The 12,589-nt window shown below is 39.6% G+C and overlaps 1 protein-coding gene across 1 annotated transcript in view; it reads right to left on the bottom strand.

The window, feature by feature from the left end:
- Positions 1-12,589, bottom strand: part of LOC139739583 (paired box protein Pax-5-like) — a 36,989-nt gene that overhangs the window by 17,441 nt on the left and 6,959 nt on the right. Inside the window, exons 2-3 of the mRNA XM_071650187.1 lie at positions 3,837-4,002; positions 334-531 (exon numbers count right to left, since the gene is read on the bottom strand). Of these exons, the coding sequence (XP_071506288.1) occupies positions 334-531; positions 3,837-4,002 (364 nt within the window). The remainder of the gene's footprint in view (positions 1-333; positions 532-3,836; positions 4,003-12,589) is intronic.

The raw sequence follows: 12,589 nt of genomic DNA on the forward strand, positions 1-12,589 counted from the left end.
AGTAATGGTGATATCGATTGCAATGGCTATCAATATTCGTAACTAACAACAGATTCATCGGATAGCACATAGCACGCACTATTTCATGCAATTGTTTCATTACCACACCGAGTTCTTAAAACGATAGAAGTTAATCAGTGCGTGTGGACAGTCTTCATTGAAATACAAAGGGTTACCATGGCTCTGATGACTAAGGGTTTGTACCAATTCAAAGTAAAAGTTCCGTTTTCTCAACCAAATGTCTAAAGAGTTCCACACATGAATGTGCCACCTAACTCTTACTAGAAAGTCATTGTACCGGAGTGTATCGGGTTGAGCGTATCGTCACCGTACCTATTGATTGAGCTAACGCTGGGGACATTGTCCTTCTCGCACACGCCCTCGGCCAAGAGTCGATCACGGATCTCCCAGGCGAACATCGTGGGATTCTGTCGCTTGTAATCTGCGATCTTGTTGACGACCTTCGGTGTGGCGACCTTTGGTTTGCTACCGCCGATCACCCCGGGCTTGATAGAGCCCGTCTCGTAGTATCTGCCCATGGAGACACGCGGAGAAAACTTTCGTCAATTTTGTACTTTTTTTTTCTATCAATTCAAATCAAATTTTATTGCCATTGATAACCACGAATGTTAAAAAAAAAACAAATACAGCAAATCAACTTTAAGGGAGGGTAGAGTTTTGGTTGAGATGGGTTATTCAGATGAAAAAAAGTAAAACACAGTGATCCTAATAAAAGGTGTGACTCAAAACCGGTTTTCATGAAATAAACTTTGTATTCCTCTTAGAATTGTATGCTCCTTAGTATATAATAAGAGGTTTCTAATTATCTCACAGAAAATTTAGAAACTTGAAGCCCCACCTAAACCAAGGCAATATCATCCCTTTATAACAAAATATATGAACATACATTTCAAAGTGGGAAAGGAAATAAGAAAGTGAATGATATATATGAAACTCTTTGTTCAAAATCCTTGTGTTATTGGAGGAAAAAGAGACCCATGTAAAGGACAAGCTTTTAGAGACGTGGATCTCTCAAGATATTAAATTTACAAAAGAAAAAGAAGGTAAAGTAATGGAAACACACAAAAAGGACACACCTTACACACACATACACACACTCACACACGCCAACGCAAACAGAGGAACATAAACGATGCATAGGGTGAATGTCAACATTTCTCGTAATCTGTTCATAAACTTTTCAAAATCCAATCAGATCTATAACCTGTCGCGGTATTGATAGCAGAATACAGTGTGGTTTTTCTTAACCAATCTGCCCCACCCCCTTCCCCTCGAGTCTGGTTTAGAGAACTCAAGTCATTCGTCACATTCCCTTGTTGTTGTTGTTATTATTATTATTGTTATTATTGTTATTATTATTATTATTATTATTGTTATTATTGTTGTTGTTGTTGTTAGTGCTGCTGCTGCTGCTGTTGTCGTTATTGTTATTGTTTTCTCGTAAGCATACTGCAGTTGATCAAGGCTAAAGATCAATCAGTTTTACTCATTAAGATAGATGGATTATGGACTCTATATATTCATCAGACTCCACATTAGTCTGTCCCGATAGTGGTTTGTTAAATAAAATCTTATTGCTGTACATAAAAGCGTGACAAAGCATTGAATACTATTACACGAGTTTCCGTCATGAGCGTATTCTTTCCTTCGGCAACTTATTGATTATGGGGGCGCAATCGCACATGCGTAGGAAAACCATAATTATAACGATACTGCCATGCTCGAATAGTGTCGTGACTTATCATCATAAAGGACCCATACCCATACCCATACGAGCGAGATTTTATGTTAGTATTTACTACGTATCATGTGTTCGCAAATTTCATGTGCTTGCGCTCGCATGACGGTATAACGTTCATTCAAAGTGTTCATTATAGTTATCTTATCCCATGACATAGAGTGCTTATAGGCTATACGAAAACGAAATGATTACAATAATTGTTAATTGTTGGAGAAACCTTGCGATCTTTATGTGAAAGCGATATACAAAAGATAGGACAAAGTACTTCCTCTACGTGATAGATTTGTTTATGAAACCATCAGATTTCCCGTACCAGGAAGAATTAGACCAGAATGAAAAGATATAAAACACCATCGTTGAACAGAAAAAAAGGATTAACAACGACAACCATGAGAAAAAAAAAACGAAGTTTGCGCTCAACATTATCACATACGGGCCAAAAGTATTACTCTATACTGTGTTCGTATATGCCCCCTACAAAGTTAAACAATATGATTTGCCAAATGTATACTTAATATCATGTATCATCTTCTGTTTGTAGGGAAAAAAAGTGTAATTGGATTGAATCAACATATGAAAATAAGCAGTGTTTTGAAACGTGCTTAAACTATACAGTGTACATTGATTTCGCTTGATGTGCACTATCTAATCCATCGATGAACGGAATTGTTCGTATAAACCCTCACACACACACAAACACACACACACACACATGTTTACATGGGCAATCCCATTAACACGGGCGCTGCGCATTTCAATCAATATTTCATCAAACGCCCAAGGTTGGCAAAACGGCAACACAACGGACTTCATCCAAGCTTTATGGCAGTTTATGAATTATTATTGCGCAAATCACGGATGAAAGCATCCCTTTACTAACGGGGCATAACGACTGTGAATAGCAGCGGGCCATACAAACTGGCAGTCAATGCGAGCCGTCGCGGAAATGAGTGAGTCGTCGGAATTTATTTGTGTTATTATTTTATAAACATAGACCGCTCGGCGGAGCAGGAAAATAATGTGATCAATGCTTACCCACCAGAAAATGAAATACGACCACGTGTATCTATTGCCAATTACATCAGTATTAAATCATACGTAAGTTCAGAGGGACACTGCATGAGACAGGATGAATTAGAACATGGAATCGACCTATATATGAAAAAAAGAGTTTCAAAATAAACACATCAGGGCTTGCCACCGACATGATAGCGTCTTTTTTTCACTGGCAAATTGCATCATTCTCTACGGCAGATCCTTACACGGGAGCGACAAAGAAGCCAAAAAGATGGAATGATCGTGTACTTTCGTCGACATGACAGCTCCAAGGAAATTGATGACACTGTAAAATTGGAGACGAAAACGAGGCAGGCAGATGGTCCGGCTACCATTTTTAGGTGTGACGCGCGCAGAAAGAGCAGCGCGCAAGTGTGCTTGATGAGAGCAGACGAGGGAGTGAGAAGATCGAGGGATAAATTAAAGGGGCTGAGATAAAGGAAAGTTGAGAAAGAAAGAAAAAATACAAAAAATGAAAATATGTACGGGATATCGGGGAGGGGTAGGGACTACTTACTATCTGCCCACTTATTTTCAAATAGCTAAAATCGAAGCAAGAAGCATTATCTATCCACCACGCATAATTATTACACATGTCAGGAAGTTACAGCGTCATAGCGTTCTTACCGAGAAAAACACCCTTAAACTTCTCTCTCCGGCGATTCATTTTTCTCCTATCACACGTGGTCCTATGCAATACAAGCAGAATGTCACCCCGGCGTAAACACCACCACAACCACCACCACCACCAACAACAACAACAACAACAACAACGACGACAACAACAACAACAACAACAACAACCCAACTAACTACTTAGCAATCGCCACCCAGTGTGCAAGCATTAATAAAGCTGGTAGTTATTAAAAAAACCAATACACAGCACAGCTACTTAACTCGCAATAAAATTGTTGCCTTTCTTTTTGTTTGTTTGCTTGATTTTTAGTTTAATGTTATCATAATCATTATCATTGTCAATCATTTTGTTTTCACCCACCACAGTTGTTATCATACGTACCTGCCAAGGATTTTAGAGACGCAGCCATGTGAAACTCTGAGCTGTCTCGAGATGTCGCACGGTCTCACGCCACTGTGGGCGAGGTCGACGATGCGCTGCCGCACGACGTCGGGGAGAGGTCGTCCGTTCACGAAGACACCTCCGAGTTGGTTCACACCGCCATGACCTGCAGGGAGAAGAGAGAGGTGATAGATTGTGAGTGAGGCAATGCAATGACGATTTCATTTAACTGAACGGCATAAACAACTGTGGTAATACACGTTTGTATTTCTCTGTATTTCCTGTGTAACGACATTACGGATCACGAAATGCTCTTCTACAGAGCTGTGTGTGATAAAAAACATTTAGAATAGCGATTCCACTGAAATCAAGCGATTCATACTATTCAATAACAATTTTTAAAGTTTAACGCATACCGATTCCAACTTAAGGAGAAATCGTAGAAACTTTTACTCTTATTCCACAAAAAGTCCCCAGTTTCATTGGTATCACTTCGAAAATCATAGTTAATGACCTACTGAAATAATAATAATGTGGAAGTTCATTCAACATTCTGCAAAAAGAGCACATAATTATCGTGCGACAGCGATGATTGCTTGTATCTTTTAAGACTACAGAAACTTGACTTGAAATGTAAACGTAAGAGGCAATGCAAAGAAACTCCGACGGAGGTTCCAAAATCGTTTTTTTGTTGTTTTTTTGTTGTTTGTTTGTTTTTTTTTTGGGGGGGGGGGGAGGGGGAGAGAACTACCAGTATTCGATGTTGACCGAGAAATTTGGCTCAAACAAATTATGCATTCTGTCTGCATTAGCTGTGCCAGCGGAAACGCTAACAATCCTATCCGCCTATCATTCACTCGCGACGCGCTTAGCGTGTTTGCTTTCGGCTCCGGTTTCACGGCGGATTCTTAAATCCTCATTTTGGCGACATTTCATCCATATTTTTGCCGTTTTTTACGTCCCCCACACAATAAGCGGACGTGTTCCGCGGACGAAGACCCGTGGCAACATCAGCCGAGCATGAGCGTGCTGCGACATACGAAACTCCTCAACAGACGGGCCAAGAAATTTGCAACTCACATTTTATATCCCTTGTCGGCCGGCTTGCGACAAATCCGTCCCGCAAACACATCGAAGCCAAATAATTGTTTTTGTTTGCCAATGGGGTCGGCTCAGGAAGTGAAATTTTGACTTTTCCCCGGAGAACAACAACAACATCAACAACAACAACTAAATGTTATATTTTGACTCATAATGACCGCCATGATACTTTTGTTGGATACTGTCAAGCAAGTGTTCTTATACAAGTTAATTAAATCTATCATAAATCTATATTTTTGCTGTTTATCAAACATCACCGCATTGTATAACTGACGGATTCTTTTTAATGAAGAGTGAGGGGAGAATGTTTAATTATTTCTTTCATATTCTATGACACGCCATCATCAAAAATTACGATTAAACATACTTTGCGTATGATAGGAAGGAATGAAACACTTGACTTTTCCCTATAAAAAGCCAGAACATTAATTTCACAAAATACTTTGTAGGAACGGCAAAGCCACTCACTGAAATAAATGCACGGTAAAATATGCATTCGTGTTGAGTGTGTTTTGTTTATGTGAGATGTGTGTGTAAAATACGATAACAATGAAAATAATTTCGATTTGTGTACATGCACTTGATCGGAATGTCTACGTCACTACGGAAATTACTGCTACATGGTTGTTGACTGTATCCAAACTGTGATCCATGTGCAAATACAGGGGAATATCTTGTGTCGCTGTGTGTGTGCGAGAGAGAGAGAGAGAGAGAGGGGGGGGGGAGAAGAATAAAACATATAATCCTAAGCAGTACATTTGTAGTATATCCGTTGTGACCTAATGATATGCGGCAGTCACCGATCCGACACACTTCGTCGATCGATTTAGCACGATTTCTTCCGGAACGCCAGTCTCTGAAGTACACGGGAGAGTTATCGGCGCGCAGCCTTGAAAAGCGATTTTCGTCATCCCGTGCGCATTCTGACACACACAAACGAATACATACGAGCACGCACACAAGCATGTTCAAGCACACGCACACGCACACACACACACATAGACACACTAACACAGACAAACTCACTCTTCGCTGCGACCTAGCATCCAAGACATACAAATAATATGCCATACCCGTCCGAGTCGCCCCGGGGATGACGAGTTACCGACCGTCGATACACACCAGATAAAAAAGTGGGGTAATGACAACGTTTATTATTAAGATGGAATTCATTATTGACAGCATTGATTTCTGAGGAGATCGCAGCCATGTGAGTGCAAACACTATGCCTAAACGTGATCCTCTACGAGCATCATATTGTGTCCCCAGTTGAACTTTCATATTGGTGTGACGAAACGAGTCAGAAACGAAAATAGTAACAACAACAAAGATAAAAGTCTTTTTAACATGAACTCCAAAATAACAACGGGCTATAAGATGGCTAGATAATTTTCTTTTTATGAATAAATAAGTAAGAGAAAAAACCCAAATTAAGAAATCTGTGTGTCTTTAAACTTTTTTTATTCACTGCACAACATTTTCCCCTATCTACTTTTTTTTTTTGTGTGTAGCTACTGGTTGACATTCGTCACTGTTATGGAGCTACAGAATGTTCATCGGCACTACACCACCAACAGTGGTGTAGTGGTTCTTTCTTCCTTTTTTTTTTCAACTGAAGCATGACTTTGTATTATCTTTTTTTGTCAGTATGCGCTCTTATGTTTATCGATATCATTTATTTATTGCAAAGGCAAATGTTTTTTGTTTATGACGTAATACCTGATTTATCTTGTGTTATGTTTTAGTTGAAAGAAAAAAAAATGAAGAATGAAAATGAATGAATTGAAGTGAATTGAATTGAACAGCCCTATCTAACAGCAGGGCACATGTCGGCATGTGTATAGATTCATGGCCTGTATGGACGCATGTATGTACGTGTGCATCAATTTTTCATATTATGCCATAGAAGACCACCCCTCCCTCCCTCGGGGGGGATCCCATTGTAAGTCTGAAACACCTGATTATGACGAAGATGAGGTCTTACTCGTGCATATATTATAACGGAAGATGAGTGACTTCCGCACATCTTCTAGGCAGCGAAAGATCCTCCCCCCCCCATTCCCCCTCCTCCCCCACTCAGCTGACCCCCATCCCCCTTCTCTCGGAAAAACATCTTCGGCAAGATGGGCATCAAGCCGTGAAAAGTTTTTGACGGCAAACTTGGCTGACTCCGCCGCCACTAGTGCGTGCCGGTGGTTTGGCCGCGTCGGCTCCGGCACCCAAGACGCTCATTTTGAATGATGAATAATACGGCCACATGCACACGAAGACAGGACACCCTCAACAAGGAGAAACACATATGCATACACACACACATACACACATGCACACGTACTTGCTTGTAATATAGATATAGCCATATGCACACACTTACATATTCGAAACATACAAATGATTACAAGACGTGATGCTTTTAAAGCTAACCTATTGAGCAGCTCGCCTATTTCGTCCTTGGTTATATCAGTGTATGAAATGCTCTTGTATCCTCGTGATTTGGGGCACCCGGTGGTTTAGCGTCATTTCTTCAATCTTACTTCCCTACGAACTTCAAAAGTACGGATATAAATTATGTAATGAATTATCGTGCATCATATCATTCCTGTTGTGAAAAGATTCTGCTACTATCTGACTCGTTCCCGGGTATCTCTGCATATACTAATTTGCGATTCGACTTCTGGCTTAATTCTGTTTTTTTTTTCTTTTAGCAGAGAGGTCGACTATCACTGGAATCATTCATAGCGACTTCAAGTGGCTGCGTAGCGGAAGACGGCCGCGGCGGCGCGCGAGAGACTAGTCATGAACACGGCCGAGGCACACTGGTGGCGTGTTGGGACCTTCCGGTCCAACGCCTTCGTGCTTACGCGCTCTTAATACCTGAGAACGGACTGATCCTTATCGTGTATTATATACTTTTGGCAAATCTCGCTCCGCCACCAGACCAGAACCGCGAACTCTTTCGCACATTAGGTGTCCACTGTGGCGCGTTCTACCCTCACATTTTAGTCAGTTTACACCCATAGACTAAATGTATGGCCATGCACTTGATATCAATCAATTCCTCACAATACTTGTTACATCGTGACGCCTTCTTAATTCTATCTATTTACAACATTACATCTATCCTATATCCCATCTATCCCACATCATTATATGTCTCTTCATTCCATATTCTTTCACTATCGCACAAGTGGTCATCGCAACACGATTTGTTTTTGTAATGTAATTTTCGACGTCCCCTGAAAAAAAAAGAAGAAACCACAAAACGAGATATCTGTCTACGGAAAATAACCGACTTTGTCGCTTTATTTTCTGACTCCCATGAGCCAATGCTATCTCATCAAGTTCATGAGCGTTGATTCCGTCTCTATGAAAACTGGTACATACAGAAAACACAGCGGTGAAACGAATGAACCGCTATTCTTTGCTTTTCTCTTTCAAAGCCTGCACGCCTGTTTGGGAAACTCCAGCATTTTTCTCTTTTAATGTTTACATGTTGGAAATCTGACATGCCAGTCAATACAATGTTCTCTTTTTTAACTTTCAGAATCTGGTTGAGACAGTTCAGGTATCATACTTTATCTTTTGATAGCTTTTTATGAGAGAAATCGGTTCCTCTTTTTATTACCATCTCTTCACTTTGTGTTACCACATAATATTAACAACAACAATCCCGACGACATTTGGGAAATTAAATCAACATCAGAATCAATAAACTCGCGATAAACTTGAAAAGAGCATGCTTACGACATTCCTTTGGAGTGAAACTAACAAAAAATGGCTGCTAATCTCGACTCCATAACACACACACACACACACACACACACACACACACACACACAAATAAATAGCGGTTAACATCGCTAAAGCAGTGCTTTCCTAGACAGCATTGTTACTGGTGACCACAACGTCGCCTCGTAAGTCAAAGACTCACGCGTACACGCGTTCAATGGATTTATTCACCGACACGATCTTTATCTTGCATCTGAACGCCAATTACGTACAAGGCACCCTTCATCTGGTGTGCTATGGGACCAGAAAACAAGTGCACTAGGAGCCGAACACACACGGCCATCTTGTTTCTCATCCGTCATTTTCACCCGCCTCAGCTGCCGGCTTTGAAAAAAGAAGAAAGAAAGAAAAGATAAATACTAAGCGAAGCGATAGCTGGCTTAAGCCCTGGATCATGCAGGGTTTCTCAGGGTCTGGGTGCTGATAGTCACCTTGGTACGCTTTAAATCCGTGTGTTTGGGAGATTATATCCCACATACTGGTATGAATTATGATATAATTTGATAAATTCCCATTTCAGCTAAGCGCTTTCAATTACCTTTCCAAATTAGTTTTCTTGTAAATAGGTTAAGTTATATTCTCCTGTTTAAAACTTTGAAACCGACCATCGTTGGGTTAGGATTATTTCAAAATCATTATTTTCATCATCTTTCTTACGTGCGTTACTCTCAAAGAACATTGAGTATATATATATATATATATATATATATATATATATATATATACTGATTAAATGTTGTCATCTCCATTTGATATTGGTAGGGTGTCACATAAGACTATAAAAGATATACAAACATTATTCAAGAAATGAATGTTTGCTCCAACACACGGGATTTCCCAAAGCAAACGAAACCAGTTCCCTAAAATATATAGTATTTCACTAACTGTTTATCTATCTATTTAACTATCTATCTATCTATCTACCTATCTGTCTATCTATTTATATATCTATCTGTTACATACCCATCTCTATAATATTGTCTACGTGTGCGCGCGTGTGTTTCACAAAGATTATTACTACTAAGATTTCAACAACAACAACAACAACAAAAATCAGGTCGTGATGGGGATTGATACCTACTGAACAAAACAGAGATGCATGGCAACCTTGTCATCTCGATACGTAAGAACATACAAATAATGTGTGGATGAAATCTTGAAGACGGGGAGGGGAAATTGTGATTTCCTTATGCCGTGAAGAGTTGGGAGTAACAATTATAGCCTCCGAAATAAAAGAGGATTTCCATGGCAGATGTGTTGATGGGAAATATCTCGTATGCCCGAAAGAAGCAACAATATAAAAAAGGAAAAAAACTGATAACATTTTCGTACGCCACGGAAAATGAGGGTGAGCTTTAACTTGCGCGAGAGAGAGTTTCGATACACCGCTGACACACGCCGTGCCACCGACGACTCCGCCGCACGTGTCCTGCCCGTGACGGGTGGCTCGCCGTTAGAGCTCCGGCGCACACCATATGAGGGGTTTGTAGAGGGATCGAGCGGCCGAACGGTGCAGCGTTGTTTGGCTTCGCACTCTATACACCCCAATGTGCTACCTGCTTTGTTAATGTTCGCTCCGCCGATGTCCCGCTGACGAGCACATCGTATGCTAGCAGGAGTAAAATGATATGATTTTATCTCTTTCTTTCCCCTTGTCTTTCTCTCACTCTAGTCTCTCTTTCACTAGTCTTCTTTTCTCTTATTCGGCCATCTTGGCTAAACCAGAAAATGCTACTTTGATGATTTTTGTTGGTGTTTACGTATCCACACTACACCCATGAAACACTATAGTTTGATCTCAAAACTTGTGACCGTGTTATTTTCCTTTCTGTTTCATAAATTTCCTTAACGCATTTGCCCGTTCTACTTGAAAACTTCAAATTGTATTTGTGCGTGTGTGTTCTTTCCTTTTTGCAAAAACTTACGCGAGGGAAGACTTTTAAAGAGAAAAAAAATGAAGAGGTGAAATATTATAATATTGTGTAAAAGATCCTTCTATATATTTGAAATAAATCACAATCTATGTGCAATTTACTCAGGGTCACTTCATTGTAGTTGTTGTTGTTGTTGTTCAAAGGGAAGAATGGATATATAGCGGATATATACATTGCATATTTCCATCAAGTTGTACTATATAAGCGTGTATGTATATATCGTTTCTTGTTATAATACAATATCACTAACTTGTTACACACGGCTATTTTAATGAATATTGTCTGAATATTGCCGTAATACTGACATTAATACCTTATTTTGAATACGTGTTCTTTTAATACTATTAGTATTGTTGACAATATGCTTCTATCATAACAACTGACAAAGACTTTTACTAAGCTTAGATATATTTTTGATACATTAATTATATATTAGTATATTGTTTACCGAGGATCCACGTCTACAAGCTCTGCTTTTTGTAATTTTGCAATGCATGCAATACTTGCTTTATACTATCATACATTCATTCACAGTTACATTTAGTGCTATTCTTTATAGTTTTTATACTTCTTTACTTTTTGTTTGCATAATTAATACCATGTATCACGTTTTTGTTCGATGGGAATATAGAAACTAAATTTGAATTGAATTGAATTGAATTGAAAAGTTCATGCCAATAATGTTTCGCACAGCGAACAATATTATGTTAATAATTATATCATCATTATATATATGTCTATCCTGACGTAAATGTATATGACATCTATTGAAGATTATGACGGTCAACGTTCATACGGTATCACCTCTCCTCCTCAAATTGTATCGTATAGAATGTGGTAGATCCATGGTTATGCAAAAAAAAAAATGCATAAAAACCTATTCAAGATTTCTTATGAATGTTCGTACGGAAACATCTAGCAGTCTGGTAATTATCGTCGGCTTGTGCCTGTTGTTCTTGTGGGTGGACATTTCTTCTTCGATTTATTGATCTTGAAAACTAAATGAAAAACTTAAAAATGTCAGTTAAAGCTACTTCCAAATGTAAACTTTTACTTCAACCACAGTTAGGGTGAAAACCACAATGAAATAGTCAATGTAACTTCCTGCCTTGAACTTGGACTGTATACTAGGGGGGGGGGGGTCGATTTACCTAATTTAAGGCGAATAGAAGTGTGAATATATTTCCCCCTGTAAACACACATCTCGTCCTTAGTCTGTTCTTGCCGGACGAAAAAACATCCAATTTACCCCTCAACGCACGGCCATGTTGTGGATGGACACCGTGTTAATCAAAGGTTACACGATGAGTTTGTGTACCTGAATGCAAGGTAATTTTCCGCGTGTCATCAAAATGGGAAATCGAATTAAAACCCGCTCACTATCAATTTACGCCTTCTATTCATACAGAGAGAAAGGGAAAGAGAGAGAAGGGAAGAAGACTCTTCAGTATGCTCGACATAAAATTAGGCATAGCCATTCGGAAGCTTTGCAAGTCCGTCAGCGATCTAAGCCGGGTAAATTAATCGGGGCACTCAATAGACACTCCAGTCACATATAGGGATGAAAGATGCCGTTCTAAATGGCATAATTAGTTCTTCAAATGACGCGAACAACGGTTATGAGCAGCCATGAAAGAACGCCGCCCGATATCTCAAGAAGATATCTTTCGCTGATCCCAGCTTAGCCGGCCTAAACCAATTTCAAACTTGAACCTCAGAAAAGAAAAGAAAAGAAAAGAGAAAAGAAAGCCCGTTGGTTCGGCTCAGCCCACTATGTTTCCAACTCTCCGTCGAAAATTCATCGATTTCCCTGTTTTGTTTGGCCAAGGTATAGCTTTCACTCTCATCCCATTGAGGATTGGAGAGGATCTTTTCTTTTCTTTTCTTTTTTTCACAGCCAGGAAGTCTGGACTTAAATAAAAGAGCCTT

This window comes from Diadema antillarum, unplaced genomic scaffold (genome assembly GCF_040938485.1).
Source record: "Diadema antillarum isolate AM-2024a unplaced genomic scaffold, OU_Dant_1.0 seq00000807_RagTag, whole genome shotgun sequence".
Taxonomy (NCBI): domain Eukaryota; kingdom Metazoa; phylum Echinodermata; class Echinoidea; order Diadematoida; family Diadematidae; genus Diadema; species Diadema antillarum.